The 18,865-nt window shown below is 34.9% G+C and overlaps 1 protein-coding gene across 1 annotated transcript; it reads right to left on the bottom strand.

Moving 5' to 3' along the window:
- Positions 1 to 1,183: 1,183 nt before the first annotated feature.
- On the bottom strand, positions 1,184 to 18,520 carry LOC144444265 (arylsulfatase B-like). The gene is made up of 7 exons (XM_078133678.1): positions 18,266 to 18,520; positions 13,957 to 14,140; positions 12,963 to 13,135; positions 12,155 to 12,365; positions 11,530 to 11,776; positions 10,758 to 10,930; positions 1,184 to 1,467 (listed from the first exon to the last, which is right to left on the bottom strand). The coding sequence occupies exons 1-7, from the start codon at positions 18,518 to 18,520 to the stop codon at positions 1,184 to 1,186; spliced, it is 1,527 nt and encodes a 508-aa protein (XP_077989804.1).
- Positions 18,521 to 18,865: the final 345 nt, after the last annotated feature.

The raw sequence follows: 18,865 nt of genomic DNA, 5'->3' as shown, positions 1-18,865 counted from the left end.
TGAGCTAATCACGCCGTAATATAAGTAAGATAGACAGCTCGTTCGGTAGGGTTATGTGCTCGGTTATTGGCACATAACCTTCCCGAACTCGTTGACTATCTATTACTTATTCACATTGCGGAGTAGAGTGCGAAAATGTTTGGGTTCATTTCGGCCTTTAATTCCGAGAGTTGATTTCTTCTTAAATATTTCATATACAGTACCATGATTAATCTAAAACTAGAGATACTTGTCGGCTGCCGTACATCAAATACAAAAGTATATAGTGGCAATATAGGGTTTCGTCACCTAATCTCATGGTTGGGTAATGTGGCTCTTATATTTCATGCATAAAACTAAATACAGACAAAATAAATCAAGCACAACATTTTCAATTCCTTTATACCCATTTATTGTTATGTCTAATGTAAAATATCCCACTTTTATTAAGCATTATCATGCTATTTACCGTATCATTGGGAGAGAAATGCTAATGTTCCAAAAATTATACAGTGTAAATGGATACCAGACTTTACATTTTGTATCCAAAACACTTACCCTGTTCATAGTTTTAGCTCGCACTTCTTAGACGCACAAGCAATGCGACCAAAATCATGAAAGGTGTGAAATGTGGTTATATTCAATAGCTGTCCAAATTAGTTATAAGTAAAACCTTTTATTTAGTAAGTATCCACAAGAAAATGTTATATATATTCGTTGTCTTCCTACTGTATAATACCTCAAACTTTGGTATTGACTTGTCCATGAATGCCAAAGATGTAATGATAAGTACGTATACTTTTATGCGTGCCACTTTAAATAGCCGTATTGGATAGATGATAGGAAAGCTAAATATATAGACACCTGTGACAAATGCACATTGACAAATAAGATTGGTTTGTGAATCAATACCTTCATATATGAATCAGCATTTACAATGATCTTTAAGGATTCTACGAAGCCCTCTGCTGTCAATCATAACCATAAATAAAGATATCATGGGTTTTACTGATACACACTCATTTGGTAACATCTCTTACATTTGTAGTCATTAGAAGATATGCCATTGTGCTTATTTAACTTAAAAGGAAAGTTTTCAAATTTCAAGTACTTATTTAGATACATGAAATTGATAATATGCTAAAACCTTAAACCAAGTAAAACGAGCTACTTATTGTATCTGTAGAATAGTGGTTGGATTCATTTATTTCACCCATGGGCCGAGTAGATCGCCCATGATATTGTAATCAAGCCGTGGTTTATTTCCTCCAATGCAATCAGGTGCAACACCGCCTTCAAATAATTCGCCGAGTCGTTTTAGTAACTCCTCAACTTTCTCTCGATGCGTAGTAGCAAGGTTGTGTCTCTCTTCTGGATCTTTCTTTATATCATATAGGTTCACGGCACTATAAGTAGCAACGGTTTGTTTGTATTTTGGATCTTCCGGCGGTGGTGTCCAAGTTGCTTCACCAACGTCACCAGCATTGCCTAAAACACAACAAATTAAAAGCATCGATACATCTATTAAATCGTTTGTTAAGCAAAGATTACTGTAGACGCCACAAAACGTAATGTGCGTGTGAAATGTTTGTTACAGCAGAATCTCCCTAATTATATGCACGGCACACCAATTGATAGCATGTTTTCCTTTTATTCTGTGACATGTTGAGCATAATTACTCGATCGACTTTTAACCATGTCACACTAGATTTTGATATAAATGTGATGTAATTTCCACGGCTCCTTCCAATCCTCAGTGTAGCATCACTTCATGTGAATGCTCTAACATGACATTATAACAATTCCATATACATTGTAGTCGAGTGTGTAAGTCTGGAAACTGCGACAGTGAGTTTATTGGCACTTCCTGACTATTCCATAATCATGACAAAAGCAACTCAAGGAAGTTCTCGCACTTCATATTTTGTACAGAAATTAATTATACGGCGACACTTTAAAATTAAATTAAATGTTAATATCAAAACTTCAAATATGTCGCAACACTGCCGTAGTTTTGAGTGTATTGTTAAATAAAGCTTGCGTTATACCATCGCAAACTGTATTTGTTACTTTTTATATACTTGCTTACTTTGTATTAAGACATGTATTAAATTATGTCATGCTCATTAAAAACGATGCGACAATATTATTTTATTTATTATAAGTTCTTCTTCCATGAATAACCAATAATATGTAATACATAAATCCGAATGCAATATAATGTACGTGAAATTATCAAAATATGGTTTACGTGTGTGCTGTTCATTTTAAGACAAAACATGTTATTTATCTTATCATTATAATTATACATTTTACCAAAACATTGCATTTTAAGCCTACTTTTTTCTTCTTTTTTTTAATTTTTGTGCTTGGAATTCCTCCTACTTAAATATGTGTGTTCCCATGTAAACAGCTATCCTTTTAAGACAATTTATATTACAACAGATGTCACTGACCCATAAATAGCAAGGGATTTTTCCGTTACTTTATCTGTTTCATGCTTTGTGTATTTTTGCAAATATGGTGATTTCCGTTACCATGGCAAAGGATGTTTAATAATTACTTTTTTTCTCAGCGTAAGTAACTACCCCAGGTAGGTAGGTGGATTCTAACCAAACAGGCCAGACAATTTTCTCGTATTAAAAACATATATTTTACCAAAACATGACAATTTTAGGCCTAATTTACAATTCCATGGAAACAGCGATCGAGTTTTAAAAAAAAATGTGTTACAATAGACATAACAGATTCATAAATGCCATAACCAAAAATAATCCTATTTTTCTTTTTTTTCTGTTTACCTGATTTTTAAAAAACAAAATTATTATGGTAATTTCCGTTACCATGACAACGAATGTTTGAATAATAATTACATAAATAAATAACCTTTTTCATATTTGTTGTGTTTTTTCCATGATTTGCAGCCAACATTTGCAAAAGTCGAGGTATTATGGTAATTTTTGGTAGCATTGCTACAGATATTTTAGTAATTATTATTTTATGAAGCATAACAAACTACCTCATAGATAAGGAGGTGGGTTCTAATCTAACAGACCCTGTCAATTTACAAATATATATTTTACCAAAACATTTTTAAGCCTAATTTACATTTCAATGGAAACAGTTCTACCATTTCAGATAATTTGTGTAACAAAGTATAGCACCAACTGATATATGTTACAGGATAGGAAATTTTATTACAAACTATTCATCTTTTATATCAACATGCAAACAAACCCACATACTATGGTGATTTTGGTGCAATGGATCTTCATAAAATGACATCTTTTTGAACTCATAACAAACACTTCAATGTAAAGAAGTCAGTATAAATAAACTGATTATTATTAATTTTGTAACATTTGTTTTTTCCAGATGCATATGTATTTAACCAAAACAATATTTCAAGCCTACTGTACGTTTCCATGGAAACAGCAATCCTATTTTAGACAATTTGTATAACAACAGAAAGCACTGAATAATACATGCCGAAAACAATGAATTTGTTTGAGAAATCTAATTTTTGAATGACATGCTACTATCAGCCGATGTATAGTGACTTCGACTTAACAATTTACTAGGTAAACATCAAGCCATGTTGTGAATTTTACTTGCCGTCCAAGTGCAGAAGTGGTAGGTACATGTATTTGACTGCAGTGAAATCCTTCACAAATCTGAAAAGTTACTTCCTTTTTACCTTCCTTAAGGTATTGAAATGGCGATGTCTGTTTGTCTGTCTGTCTGTCTGTCTGTCTGTCCACCTGTGAGTGTGCATCTGTTTGTGTCAAATTTTTTTAAAAAACAGCTAGCTCAATTATAATGAAATTTGCTACAAACCTTCCATATGCTAATGGCAAGAACTGATTATATTTTTGGTAAACAGCCAATACATATCAATTAGTTATTTGCATAATTAATGGTTTTGAGTAATCATAGGCTATATCTAACACATACAACGCAAATTAATTATGTGAAACTAAATGAAATTTGAAGCCTGGTTATTTAAAAAAAATATTCATTATGCAAATTAGCCATGTTGATTATAAGTTATAACATCAAGCTTTAAATTACACATTCACTTCTTTACCGTCGACCATCAAAACATATACAAAATTATCTGAAATTTGAAGTTTGCATTCTTAAGAAATGGCTTAATTACCGAAAATCATTAATTATGCAAATTAGTCATAACATTGAAAATTACATCAACAGGCTATAGACGATGTGCACAAAATGGTTGATGTATGTGCCGAATTATATGGAATTTGAAATATGCATTCCAAAGATACAGCTTAATTATTGAAGATCATTAATTATTCAAATTACTCATTAAAAGCATTGTTGTTAAGTGGTGCATCATGTATAATAGCTATAGTTGAGAGTTATGTATTCCAACAATGTGTGTAGGCCCAAAAAACTATGGTTTTGCCTTTACTGGAGGCATACAGTTTAAATCTGGTTGTTTACTGATAACATAACATTATGCAAGTCCATTTTTCTGTGGGGTTTGTCTTTGAATGTTGAAGTGTTACATCTTAATTGTTGTGAAAATGAAAATAGGTGGTGTATATTTTAGATCGTAGATTCTTTAGTGAATCACACAATAATTGGCAAGAAACGGCATGAATACTCAGACACAGGTATATTTGGGTTTTCTGTCTCACACAACACACAGCCAAAATGGAGTGAGCGATGGAAAGGGGGGGGGATATAACTTGTGTATTCTATTCCAAACTGAGGCATATAGGCAGCACACATGTGTAGGCTTTACGCTCTTCATACATGAAATTGTACTCTGGATGCAACCTGATTTCTATCTAAACCACTACTGTAAGTGTAGATGTAAATGGTAAAATACAGTATAGGAACTAGACTAATGAAACTGGTGATTGAAATAAAATTTGACAATGCATTGTCACAGCTAACACCTTGACTGGGATTTCTTGACATTCATGATTCATTCTATCAATCTAACTGCTATGTCAAGTGGCTATAAAACCGTTCGCATCAAAACGTGCTTGTAGCTTGGTGTGCCAAGTGCTATTAAGCCAATTCATTTGTGTTCTTTTCATGTCTTTAACGGGTTCCGTTTGTCCATGCTATGCTGTTTGTTTTAAGTCTTGTTTTCTTGTGTAATCTTTATTATAGCCAGGAGGGTGGAAGAACTTGGACAAAATTGTGTAGGTTTAAGTTCTGATTGTAAGTGAGGACAAATGAAAGGACACTTGGTTGTTATTGGAGTGGTCTTGTTGCTAAGCAAATATGAATGTTCATTTTATGTTTTTTCTACTTGCCTATTCATCGCTGTTATTTGTCCAATATACACCATCCCTTCTCTGTTGCTATGGACATGGTCGACGTCTTGTTCCTAGACATATTTGCTAATATGTTTAATGTGTATGCACTTGCATACCCATTAATGTTGTTATCTTAGCAAAATATTTTGGCTGTAATTTGCGTATCTCTGATAACATCATTATGCGCTTAGCACTTCTCTATCTACACCAGAAACAGCCCAACTAAATTATAAGCCCAATCTGGCAAGTAGTTTTGAAATGATAGCTTTTTGACCAAAAAGAAACATTTTTATACTAATTTGATAATACTATTGCGATCATCATTTCACAAAAATAGCTTCATTTACCATTTATGGAGTGATCCTTTTGATTTGAACAATTTCACATAGACACACTCTTAAAGTAATGCCCCAACCAAACACCAAGCAACTGCTCAGGCATTGTTTTCATTCTCGGACACAGAGAGACAGTCACACTCGTACATTCCACAATGCATATATGGCTCTACTGAACCATAGTTCACGTTTACACATTTGATCAGGCCTATGGCATAATTGCACTACTGTATTCAACCATGTCAGTATTAACTAACATACATCAGACCTTAACGACACTGTAGAACTGATACACGGGACGAAAAATCAATCTGTTATATATAACTTGCATTTGATGATCTGGTCACATTCATTAGTAACAATTTCAATCTGCACGCCCCAATTAATGTCCAAACCAAATATCCCTATCCCAAAATGGCCTTACTGGGGAACTTTTCTTAGATGTATATCTATTGTTGTACTGCTAAACAATTACAATAAAAATACAAAAGCAACCAACAACACATTTGGCCGAAATTGATAAGCAAGGCCCATGTGTCACTTCCGCAAAAATTCTGATCGATGATATCTCCGTACTGATAAGTGAAAGTGATGAACTTAACGCATTTATCTTATCTGAATTCCAAGATTTTATTACACATTGTGAATTCCATAGGTATCCTTATCCTGTAAAGGAGAACACAACTGCAGGAAATAACGGTATTTTCACAAACTTTGGGTTTTGGAGAGTCATTAATTGATTTCGTATCGCTTATGCTTCTCGATAACACAAGCACAGCGGATCCTTACCTGTGCGAAAGGTGGCACTTTAAAACTTATTAGAAAATTAAATATCAAACTCCTGTTGTGTATAAGTAATAAGTGTTAGTGCTCAGATCATGTTTGGTTAGTTCACATTAAAGATGAGAGAGAGAGAGAGAGAGAGAGAGAGAGAGAGAGAGAGAGAGAGAGAGACAGAGAGAGACAGAGAGAGACAGAGAGAGACAGACAGACAGACAGACAGACAGACAGACAGACAGACAGACAGACAGACAGACAGACAGACAGACAGACAGACAGACAGACAGACAGACAGACAGACAGTCAGTCAGTCAGTCAGTCAGTCAGACAGACAGACAGACAGACAGACAGACAGACAATCATACAGACAGACAGACAGAGACAGATAGTCAGACAGACAGACAGACAGACAGACAGACAGACAGACAGAGGCAGAGACAGGCAGTCAGTCAGTCAGTCAGTCAGTCAGTCAGTCAGTTAGTTAGTTAGTTAGTTAGTCAGACGGCATCTAGACACCAGACAAAGAAAGATGAAATGTTTACGTCTATGCTTAAGTATGATCATGGTTCAACCTGTCGTTATATGTAAACATTGGCATATTGTCACACGAAACAGACTGGAAACTGTCTATTTTCACTAAGATTTACAACACTGAAGATTAACGCAACCCTTTTATCTCCTTCATTTTAAAAATAACATGTGTTTGAATACTAGCTGGCAACAGATGTGTCTCTTTATCCTTACATATATGGTACATGGTAAACAACATGTAAAGATTTTTACTGGAACATATATAGTGAGTAAACTATTAAAATGTATGCTCCTAAGATTTGGGAAAAGGATTGCGGGAAAGAGTATAACTGGAAGGAAATATGGGTAGAAAAAATTAAATGTATGTCAGTTAAAAAAATAGCACAATTTAATTATTATTTATTATACAAGAAAATCCCACACAAAGAAAATTTGTTTAAATGGAAAATAATGAATAATCCATTCTGTGAGATTTGTAAAAATATTGAAGACAGTAAACATTTTCTTTATGAATGTAAAGTTGTAAAGCAGTTCTGGAGAAAATATATAAAGATAATCAATCAATTGTATAGAATTTAATCTTGATGTGGCGACTTTTGCCGTGTATAAATCGAGAATTTTGGAAAGCAGAGATATTGAACAAATCGTAAGAGAAGAAATATTTTATATCAATTATAATAAGAAAAAAATGTTGAAAGAGTTTGCTAATGCTTTGTGAGCTACACGATGTATATATTCTTTCAAAGGGATATAAAAAAGCTGACTTTTGAAAAAAAAAATAAAGACATACAAAAGTAAATAATAAAACTAATCAAACAAGAACACATATAAAAACATATATAAATCAACAGTGACAAACAAACTAATGCAAACAAACAAATATTGACCCCCCCAAAATATCTACAATTTAAACTATTTTGAAGGTCAATATTTGTCTGTGGTTATTTGTTTGTTTGTTTGTTTGTTTGTTTGTTTGTTTGTTTGTTTGTTTGTGTGTTGGTTGGTTGGTTGGTTGGTTGGTTTATTATTATTTTTGTTTGGTTATTTATTTTTGTATTTGTTTGTTTGTTTGTTTGTTTTCATAAAAAAAACTAACTAAGCCAGAGGGCCCTGTGCATGGCCTTGATCATTCCATATCATATCACAAAAGCTTTTGTCTATGTCATTAGGTGAGTGACCTCAACTATACATAAATATAGCTAACTGTGTGTTGTGCACGGCAGATATTGAAATCATGGCTGCTTTTATATATGGGATGTATTACTTATTACTTATAGAATGTAGATCACGCAAGTCGTTTCAAAGATTCAATTTGTACCAAAACTCAGCTAATGATTCAAGGGAAACGAAATTCCGACTATTCCGCACAGGAAGTATTTCTGGAGCAGTGCATCATGAGGAGTACTTCACCTTCAACATATTGCAGGTTGAACGATTTGTGTACCTTTGCTACAGATTATCACTTCTCAAGTGACTGATATGTATTCGGGTACGACAAACAGGCCTTGTAAGCCCAATTGTTATGCTTGGAAGAAATGGACTGTGACTTCCATCACGGGGTAGTTGGAACTTGGTTTTCACAGACTCTCGTCTGGGTGGTCTCGTAGAAGAACCCCAGTGGTGAAAGTCTGGGTACTGGGACTAGAATATTGAGATTCATTTCATTAGTCTCATTGGACAAAGTCTTATTACCAAATTCTACAAAGTCTTATTAACATTAAAATGAGTTGGTAAATATTTCCCCATTAGCAGTATTTGTAAACATATGCTACACAATTGTTCTCTATAAGTTTTAAAAACCTAACAGAAACGATAATGTATATATGATGGTCATAGTTGGTATGATCCCGGGGAGGGGGAGGGGAATACTCCCATAGAATGGGTAATATGCTACCCAAATAGATTAACTTTTTAACAAGGAAATCCCTAAATGTGAGTCAACTTTTCCCCAATCCGTAGGTTCAATAACATAGACGTCTAAATGCTTTATATCGATAAATACATTCACAACATCAAAATAAAGGTAACTCACCGGAAGATTTCCCGTTGAATTCGAAATTCCTAACAATGGGTCTTATTTAGATTACACATAGGTAGATGTTTTGAACTTGAGCTGCATACCCCCATCTGAAGTTTGGGAACTACTTCCCCACCACCATACCAACCCCGGCCCCGGCCCAAGGACCAGTGCTGTCAATTCACTCAACAAAGCAAATGAACTTCGCACAGAAACAACACCTCACAATTTTCCAAATTGCTTCATTTATTTGTTACTGTGATGAGTTTAGGAACTACTTTATTGTTAACCCAATACCAGTATACCAGTACTGAGTTATTAGTAGCCTTATCACTGGCGTATTGATATATTGGAAGTTACATGTGCTTTTTCCGAACTATGGCGGACTGTAATAAAGTTGAAGTGTTTAGTTCTAAGACGAAACCTCTCCGTGTTTTGTGTAAACCCCGTGCTTTGGTATGAAAGTATCAGATTTGGTGGCAGCGGTGGGATTCGAAACCACGCCATCGAAATGACTGGTCCGTGTTTTGTGTAAACCTTGTGCTTTGGTATGAAAGTATCACAGTTACCTTTATCATAATTTGAATCAATAATATCTAATGCGAAGGAGGTAAAGTAGTTTGTGGCCAATTCAAATCAGAATAACAAAATTTCACCAATAATAAATTACATTTATCAATGCCCCCCCCCCCCCTAATTTCTTGTGGTTAACTTGTAGATATGATAAGTCACAACAAGATATGCCATTTAATTTTTTTCATGGGGGGGGGTCTATTTGAAATTCCATCTACCAAAATGTTGACTTTGTTATAAACATGACTGCTCATCATATTCATATTCTGCCTATTACTAGTTACAGCGATCTTTAAAAAATTTAATTATTTCATTATAAGCTGATTAAAATGCTGTACAAGTGTATATAGATACACACTTTGCAAATAAAACTACAAGAGTAGGTCAGTTATCAAAAACAGGCCCTATCAATTCTCTAGTATTACTTAAAAACATTAACTTTACCCAAACATAACGTGTTTAAGCCTTATTTCCATTTCCATGGAAACATTTCGCCCATTTGAGGTAATTTGTGTTACAACGGATAGCACGGATATGTTAAAGGTTAGGCAATTTCTTTTTGCAATTTTTTAAAAGTTTTATATCAAATTTAGCAAACATCCAAATAATATGGTGATTTTGGTTACAATGGCAATAGATACTCATCAAAAGAGTTCAGCATAATAGAGAAACCTGATTATTATTAAACTTAAAACGTTATCTGTCAGAGGCATATGTATTTAATCAAAAAACATTTTTTAAGCCTACTGTAAGTTTCCATGGAAACAGTCACCCTATTTTAGACAATTTGTTTAACAACATATAGCACTAAATACTACATGGCAAAAACAATGCATTTTTTCCGAAATATTATTTTGGTTCATGTTTTATATCAAATAATCTGCATATTATGGCGATTTTGGTTACCATGGCAATTGATGTTTTTAAAGTCACCTTTTTTTAAGTCAGCATAACAAAATACCCAACGTAGGGTGGTCAATGTGCAAATAATCTTGATTATTGTCAACATTATTATTATTATTATTATGTTACTATTATTTAATTACTATAACCATGATTCGTTGAAAACGTAAGCATACCAAAACAAATGTTGAATAGTGAGACGAATGGAGTTTCATTCAACTATGATCATGAGCCAAATAAATATGGTAAGGCTCAAGCTATATATGAATGGTTGGATGCTAAGAATATCTTACTCCAACTTCACATAATAAAAGATCTTTATTAAAGCATATAAACAAATACCTGTCACTAGTTTCCATTTGCCAGATCTAATTGCGGCATATATAGAAATATTGAAATCTTTGTTTTCGGAGTACATCCGCACAGTTTCATCTCTGCTCTCATCAGGGAGTGGCATTACATTGAGTTCGTCGATATTTATCAGTGCCTCCTGTCTTTCAGTTGGAACACCTTCACTGTAATATAAGCAGTATGTATATGGCCATTACCATTTCCAAATGCCAACTGCTTTCTGCCGTCAAACCAGTACTGACAATTTCAAGTCAAGACTTATGTAGCTTTTAGAGTGATCTTATTTGTGACAGTCTCTCAGCAGCTGATCCGAGGGGTATCACTGGTCAGGTCTAGTCTTCTTATCTTATCTTATCTTATCTTTTAAAAATAAAGTACCCATTTTATACCAAACCCCCTTGTGGCATATATACATATATCCAATAAGTGGAGTACCCCCCTCCCTCCCCGGGCTGGACAAGTGTTTGTTCACCCAGGTATGTAAAATTACGGTGTCACACCGGTGATTATTGTATTCCAGTGCTAATCCCAACTTCATTGAATTAGAAGTGGTCCTAAGTAGGATGGAAATCGCTATATTGAATTTAATGTTTTCTATAGAGGTCTGAAGATAAATGAACAAACCATATCGATATAGCTGCATCTTTGATATACAGTTGACTTAAGTGACTAGGATTATACAGGACAATAAGAAACATGAAACATGTACATAGCAATACATGACTTTATCATTCATTTGACGTATAGACTTACATAGGCATACCTGATTGTTTTCCATTGATTGAACCCATCCAACTTGACATCATGCAAGTTACCCTTTGCCAGATGAACTAATGTTGGAAACCAATCGGTTATATGGAATAGTTCCTTGCACTGTGTTCCTCTAACTTCTTCTTTGAGTAAAGGGCTGCTCACGAAAGCAGGCACATGGACCCCTCCTTCCCATAATGTACATTTAGAACCTTTCAAGGGCCAGTTGTTGCCACCACAAGAAGGATTGCCACCATTGTCTGCAAATCGAAATTAATTAAGATAATTCAACACAGTGTGCATGCTATCCCTTTGTAACTTTACAGTTACAAACCGGGTAGTTAATTTGAATTGAAACTTCTTTGAGTGAGAATTCGTCTCATATATAGGAAGACAGTAGGTAGGTAGGTAGGTAGGTAGGTAGGTAGGTAGGTAGGTAGGTAGGGAATGTATGATATGATATGTATTTAGGCCAGATATATATACGGGTATGCCTAGACATCATGCTTGAGTTGACTATTTACAATTAGACTATCATGCATCTATAATACACATTACACATTTGGTATAAATATTTGATAAGTTGAATAAGATCGATTTTTTCTAATTGAAATTTGCAACGCATATTATTGACCTACCTGATGTAAAAACAATAACACTATTTTCATAGAGCCCTGTTGAGTGTAATTTACTAACCACCCTTCCTACACCTTCATCAAGACAGGACGCCATGGCTGCATAAGTTAATCTGTGTTCATCCTTTATATCAGCTTTAAGTGGCTCTTCGTATTCCTCAGGAACTGCTAGTGGTGCATGGTTGGAATTGTACGCTAAGTACAGAAACAGCGGCTGTACATTTATAGGGCAAATGAAAATGTTGAAAGTTGAGTTAATAATGCTTTTTTTTTCTAAAAGCTCACCGGCCCATGTACAAAGTTTTCAAATAGTGAAAAGCACAATTATTTTGTATAGAAAGCAACAGTGAAAACGTAAACATAGATTACAAAGTATTAACTTTGGAAAGTTCTCATCTCCTTCATATACATACTTATACAAATTGAGCAAGAAACTCGACAAATGAGGAAATATCACATTTCATAAGTAGTATGTAATAGCGTGCAATTAGATTTCACAATTACCTTTTAAAATAATGTTCTGGTCTATATACAACCAAGCAAAAAGGTGTACCAAATGTGATTTATTTAAACCCATTTTGTTTTTAAAATAAATGTACATGAATTTCACTGTAAAAAATGCATGATACCCTGCATCCCTGAGATAACGTAATTACCTCATATAATCATGACGTTCAAACAAAAGAGTTATATACACATGTGAGGTACAATTCAGCCAGCATAACTGTTAATTTCTGTTAAAGACATACACCGGTCTAGCTAAATTTCACTATCACATGAATACTGATGGGTTTATCTTACTAATGTTTACCTTGTCGGGATCGTGCTGTTCTATCAACCGTTCGGCCTCCCCGGTGAATAAATGCGTTGCATATTCACCATCATATTTTGGTCCCTCGTTTTTAGTCATATTTCGCAGGTTGTAAACATTTTTATACGTTTTACTTCTATGTGTATTGTAGTCTATACTTGTTCCTAGATAACCTAATAGTAGAATAGGAAAATGCCATATTTTGGTATATTATCGTTATGATATTCGACATGTTCAACATCGATTTCTTGTATACAGCAACATACAAATAGTATTCAGGTATTCTTTAACAGTTTGTGACTTTCTCTTTTTACTTCATTAATGTTATTAATAAGTATTCATATAATACTTTGTATTCATTACTTTGTAAGTTGTTTTAATCATGTATCAATATTTGTTACTTATTTATTAAATATCATATCATACCATTATGTAGATGTTAAAAATCGGGAGGTTTATTAAAGAGTCACGATATCAAAGTAAATGCGCTAAAATAGTGTTCTGATATAGTTAGCATGCCCCAAAAAGGCCCACAATGGGAACAATATCTGACAGTGGATCATTGTCCATGACTTCATATAATGAGAGTGTGATTCACCCGTATTTGGAAAGAATCACTAGAATAAGAAACCAACAGATATTCAGATTCAGGAGCCGATGTCTGTCAGCATTATTTTTCCATTCCAAACTACAGATTGTGTTTTCCCGTTCTTCAAAGGTTTTGTTAGATTTGACCAGTTGGCTCTGTATACGCACTCACTGACACTCATGCACATGTAAGCCGATACTAGAAAAGAACAACGTCTTGGCTAATGGCGAGTTCCAGAGCGGAGGCAATTGAAAATAAACAATTGAATCATACAGAAAGTTTTCATTGAAATCGGTAGAATAAAAAAGATTGAATTGAGTCCGGTTATTGAAAGATTTAGGATGCGAAGAAAAGTCTAGAACAAATAAACTTAAAGAAGGTGGTGATACTGCCTAGAAAACTTACCAAAGAATGTATCGAATCCTCTTTTGTAAGGTAGACATTGTTCTTTGTAGAATCCGCAGTGCCATTTCCCTATAATATGGGTGGAATATCCACTTTTTTGGAGTTTTTGTCCTATAGTTACTTCTTTCAAGGGTAGAGAACGTGGGTGTATACCAAATCTATTAGACGTTATGCCTGTGTGGATCTGTAAGCAATGAGTGTAGAAATGTTCGATTCAGTAATCTCGCATCGTGCGTACAATAATCTTTCTCAACTTTGGCAGTATAAAGATTATAAAACTCGACGTAACACATTATCTGTGCTCTCCGGTCGCACATTCCTTTATATATCAGACCATAACAGTGGCAGATTGGGAAATGGTTTGCTAGTGTAAACTTGGAGTTCAAAATATCTCAACTGGATCTATCATTTTGACTTACATGCAAAAATTTACTTGAACCACGGCTAGCTTATATCAAGGCTGAACAGATTATTTGGTAAGGTTTTTTTTATATCTCAGGAACGCTTTAAATCATTGGATTTGAACCTAGGCAAATATATATCCATACAGGGTTATGTTTAAGTTTGAATATATTGTTAATACGTAGCTGTGTGTTTCACCGTTTTCACAAAAGCGACAGGCTCAGTTCAAACTGATCAGGTAAAGGCAAACATGCTATAAATATTAATAAATGTTTTGCATAAATACGAATTTCTGTAATTAAGCAATATTTTAATAGTTCATTGTTTATAATTACTTGTAATAACATACACACCCTTATCAGTATTGCAACACATTTTGGTAAGCGTTTCTGTTGTTAGTGTATAGACGATATGGTACGATATACACCTGATGTAAACTGAATGCCTTTAGATTGGTTGTCCTACACATATTGGTGGTTGACATTTATAGCTATCATCCATGATATATCCCTTAATGAAATTTGAAGCGTGCATACTTCAGATATTGCCTATTACAATGAAAAACTACATCGAAAACCTATACCTACACTTGTGTGTCACCGATGCATGTACTAAATTATATAGACTTTGAAGCGTACATTCTTAAAGGCCAAGGTCCAAACAGGCTATGTGCCCACGCTACGGAAGTTGGTTTGCGCATGTACAACGGAATACGTTTGTTTATCTGGGAGGAGCATTTGGTAAATCCGACCCAGGTAGTTTATCAACATATTAGTGGATATTCACACATATTGGTTACATGTAGTTCTTGCCTAATCCGAAGAGTCCCTTGTTATATTTTTTTTCAAGTCTAGTGGCAGTGTTTCTGCTACGTTTTTTCCGGTGCTTACGTACGGCCAGACACCCAGTCTGGGTGACACACGTATTTCTATAAACTTATACATACAAATTATAACCAGAAAAATTATATTTTGAGGGACCTGTTCTAACACGATCCAAACACTATTACACAGTGACAATTTGTATCATTGAAATTGTAAACTGAAATTCTTGGGTACGAACAAACTTACTTACTTGTATCATTTGTACAAGGTACTAGATTACAGTTGCACACGTATACAGTACTGGCGTCGGCATTTGGTCAATCGTTATCACACCAATATCGTTAGATAGATGAGAATTTTTTTTTACAGATTACATGTAGGTCGTGTTTTGACAACATAATCGTGAAAACTTCAAAATTAACTTCACAAGTATCGCACGGGTCAGAGCGGACTAAGCTTTGTACTTCCATACTTACTGTACACTAGGTAGCTAACTACGTGCGATCTCGAGTTTGGTAGAAATGCCATTGATGTTCCCGTTATTTTCCTTCCGTGTATTAATTCTTTGAAAGTATCTGTTATGGCTGTTTTATGATTGATTAAACTTGTATTTCCAAACCCAATGTCCCGTCTCAGAAAACAGTCATTAAAATCACAAACATGTGCTTCTCCGAGTTATCCCGATGTGTACGAGTACCACCCCAGCTGTTTCAAAACAAACGCATAAATGCATACGTCGTGATGGGGTGAGTACGGGCTCTTGTTTGGTCTCCGCTCTGTCTCCGTGCGTATGTTTGACTACGATGTCAGTCGATGTCATTTACATGACGAGGATTATTGCTGGATAGTGCCAAAACATATGGAAACGATTTTTGAGAAATCTGGAAAGAATTTAATACGATTTCTCAACTTTTAAATTTGAATAAAACAAATATTTATGATGCCTCCATGATTGTACTTGTAGTCTTGTCAGTTCGCGTTACGTTCATCTCCACAACATGCACAGAGCTAGAGATCGTAGAGAACAGTCGACAGGTATAGGAACTAGGCTAGGCAGTGATGCATGATCTATGTGTACAACATAGACAGTTGTCCTTGAAATTTGATGATCATTACAGAAATAAAAGAGTTGCCAACGTTAGATTTGTTTATGAATTATATCACTCGTTTATCAGTATCAAATGTCGCACTAAATGTTTCAAACATGTCTTACTTTGGGGTCATCAGAAAAATTAACTGAAAGTATGGGAATTCTTGATCGAAATACATTCAGTCATAAAATCCTCAGGTTTCTGACAATTTCCAATACTTGTTACAAGAAGGCTGCATTCCAAGAATATTTGGTTAGCTACATGTATTACATCTGATGCAATATACGTGACACGCACGATCATTGTCCAGTTTGCACCACATGGTGTGCCTCGCCTCCTGTACACGTACCGTACGTCTATCTTGTCTGTCAGTGCTACATTTTACTTCCTCTCTTCATTTTTCTCAGATGTTTTAAGGATTTGAAAATAGTCAGTGTCCGATCGACAAAATTTCTTTCCGCTGAAGTTTAGAAAACATTTAATTATACTTTACGTAAACGTCGTGTTGTTGCATCATACATCATGAGACGTCACATTGACCTCACACTTCGCTTCGCGCTTCCTCCAACGTCCGGTCCCTATGAAACTAGTTCGAAGGCTTTCGCTAGCGATAGCGTGGCCAGTCTTGTTTTACCGCGTAATCCTCAAATGTTTTCCAAATAAGTATGAATTTCTTTTTTTCTTTTTTTTTACACTTTGGGTATTTACTTGCTATTAGTACTTTTGGGAAACTCGTATTTAATTTTCCGAACTTAGAATTGTTTTCAATGGTCGTCAGGTTTTATTACTTTCCTTAGCCGGTCCCACAACTAAACTGTTGTGGTTATAAGTTATAGCTGGGCATTGTGACCGGTAGGTAACCGGCTATTATCTACATCACTGCCTACTTGGTATAGGTACGTCAACGACACAACTACTTAACAGGAAACACTTGTCGCGCGCATAAAAAGTTGTATGAAATTGTGAGGAGTGTAGCAACCCAGAACGTACATCGATCAAACTGAGAAACATTTTGGTTTCATTTAATGTCATTCTATTTCAGTAACAATGTATAATTTTCACGTACCGTTCGCACATGTGAGCTTGATTTTAGGCAAAATATCGGGCTAATCTTGGAGGAATTATACGTCAGAATAAAATAATCCCAGGCCTGTTATAGTAGGCTATTAGTACATGATATACCTCTTAATTGACAAAAAGGTGTGCCAAACTACAACAAATGTGAAATAACTTTGTGGTGTCAATCTATTTACGTAGTGGAACAGGTGTAATGGCTTTACAGTGATACGCATGCAGACATACGTACATTTACCCATGTTTACGGAACAAATGTATGGATTGTTATTGGCATCATTTGAACATAATGAAGTTTAGCTCTATATCTGTGATTGTTGAAGTCCCAGTAAAAATTAGTTGTCGTATAAAGTTGTTCGAATGTCCGCTACCTATTCTCAGTACAGGAAAGCTTGACTCGACTTCACTCCGCCGTCGCGATCCCCTACATACACGTGATATGTACACTAGTTTCCACAGCAAATAATAAACACAATTCAAACCGTCGTAACATCGCTAGTACGCAGAAAGTTTACACACGTTGTGGTAAGCATGGTACCGGTCTATACTGTGATTCTATACAACTCGTTTACGGTGGCAATACCTTTTATGTAACACTCGGTTCAAGAATTTCGCGATGCACGCAGCAATGAGGTTAATTTCCATGGGTCTCTGGTTCGTTTGGTAACTCAAAATATATAATTCAGACCTGGACAGAAACTTATCGATAAATATTTTGATATACGTACCTTTCATACAAGCAACCAGAATACTTTGAACGGTCGGGAAAATGGGGAAAATTTGACCCCTAATACATTTCCTTACGGAAGGAAAAAAGAACATAAAAAAACGGTGTCCGATTTGATCGAAAGTAAAACATTTTGAATTTCTTTATTATTGAAAACAATATCTTTAGCCAAAGAAAACATTTCTACTCACGGTATACCTCCCAGTCATTAGCATATTTCTTGATGGTGCACATATTTCGCCGACATAGTAGTTTTCGAGTTTCACACCACTCTTTGCTAATAAATCAATATTTGGTGTTTTGAATATTTCATTGTGATATCCAACATCATTCCATCCAACGTCGTCACCAACAATGAATATTATGTGAGGTTTTTTCTTAACGTTCTTGCAAAAAGATGTCGAAATGATAGCAAGAACTAAACAAATGCGAAATCCACCATCCATGACTTAACTTTACTTGACTTACTGATGCGATAAAATATGATCAAATATATCACATTGAATCTTTTTATGTCATGGATTGACAAATTGGCCTTGATTTCGATTTCAGTAGTTGCGATGATTCCAGTCAGACGTAGAATGATTAGTTAGAACATGAGAATGGTCATGCGTGTTCTACTGGATTGCCAAATAGGCTTTGGTAAACCAGTAAAGTTACAAACTTTATAGGATTTTTGTCTAATACCGCCTATCTATCAAACTAAGCAAGGAAGAGCTTATTTTCAACGTGTTGCCCATAATCGCAAACCCTATGGACATTTATTATTATTTTGTTGAGATTTACGACTG

This window comes from Glandiceps talaboti, chromosome 13 (genome assembly GCF_964340395.1).
Source record: "Glandiceps talaboti chromosome 13, keGlaTala1.1, whole genome shotgun sequence".
In the NCBI taxonomy this organism is placed as follows: Eukaryota; Metazoa; Hemichordata; class Enteropneusta; family Spengelidae; genus Glandiceps; species Glandiceps talaboti.
This window is presented reverse-complemented; position numbering and strand designations above follow the sequence as displayed.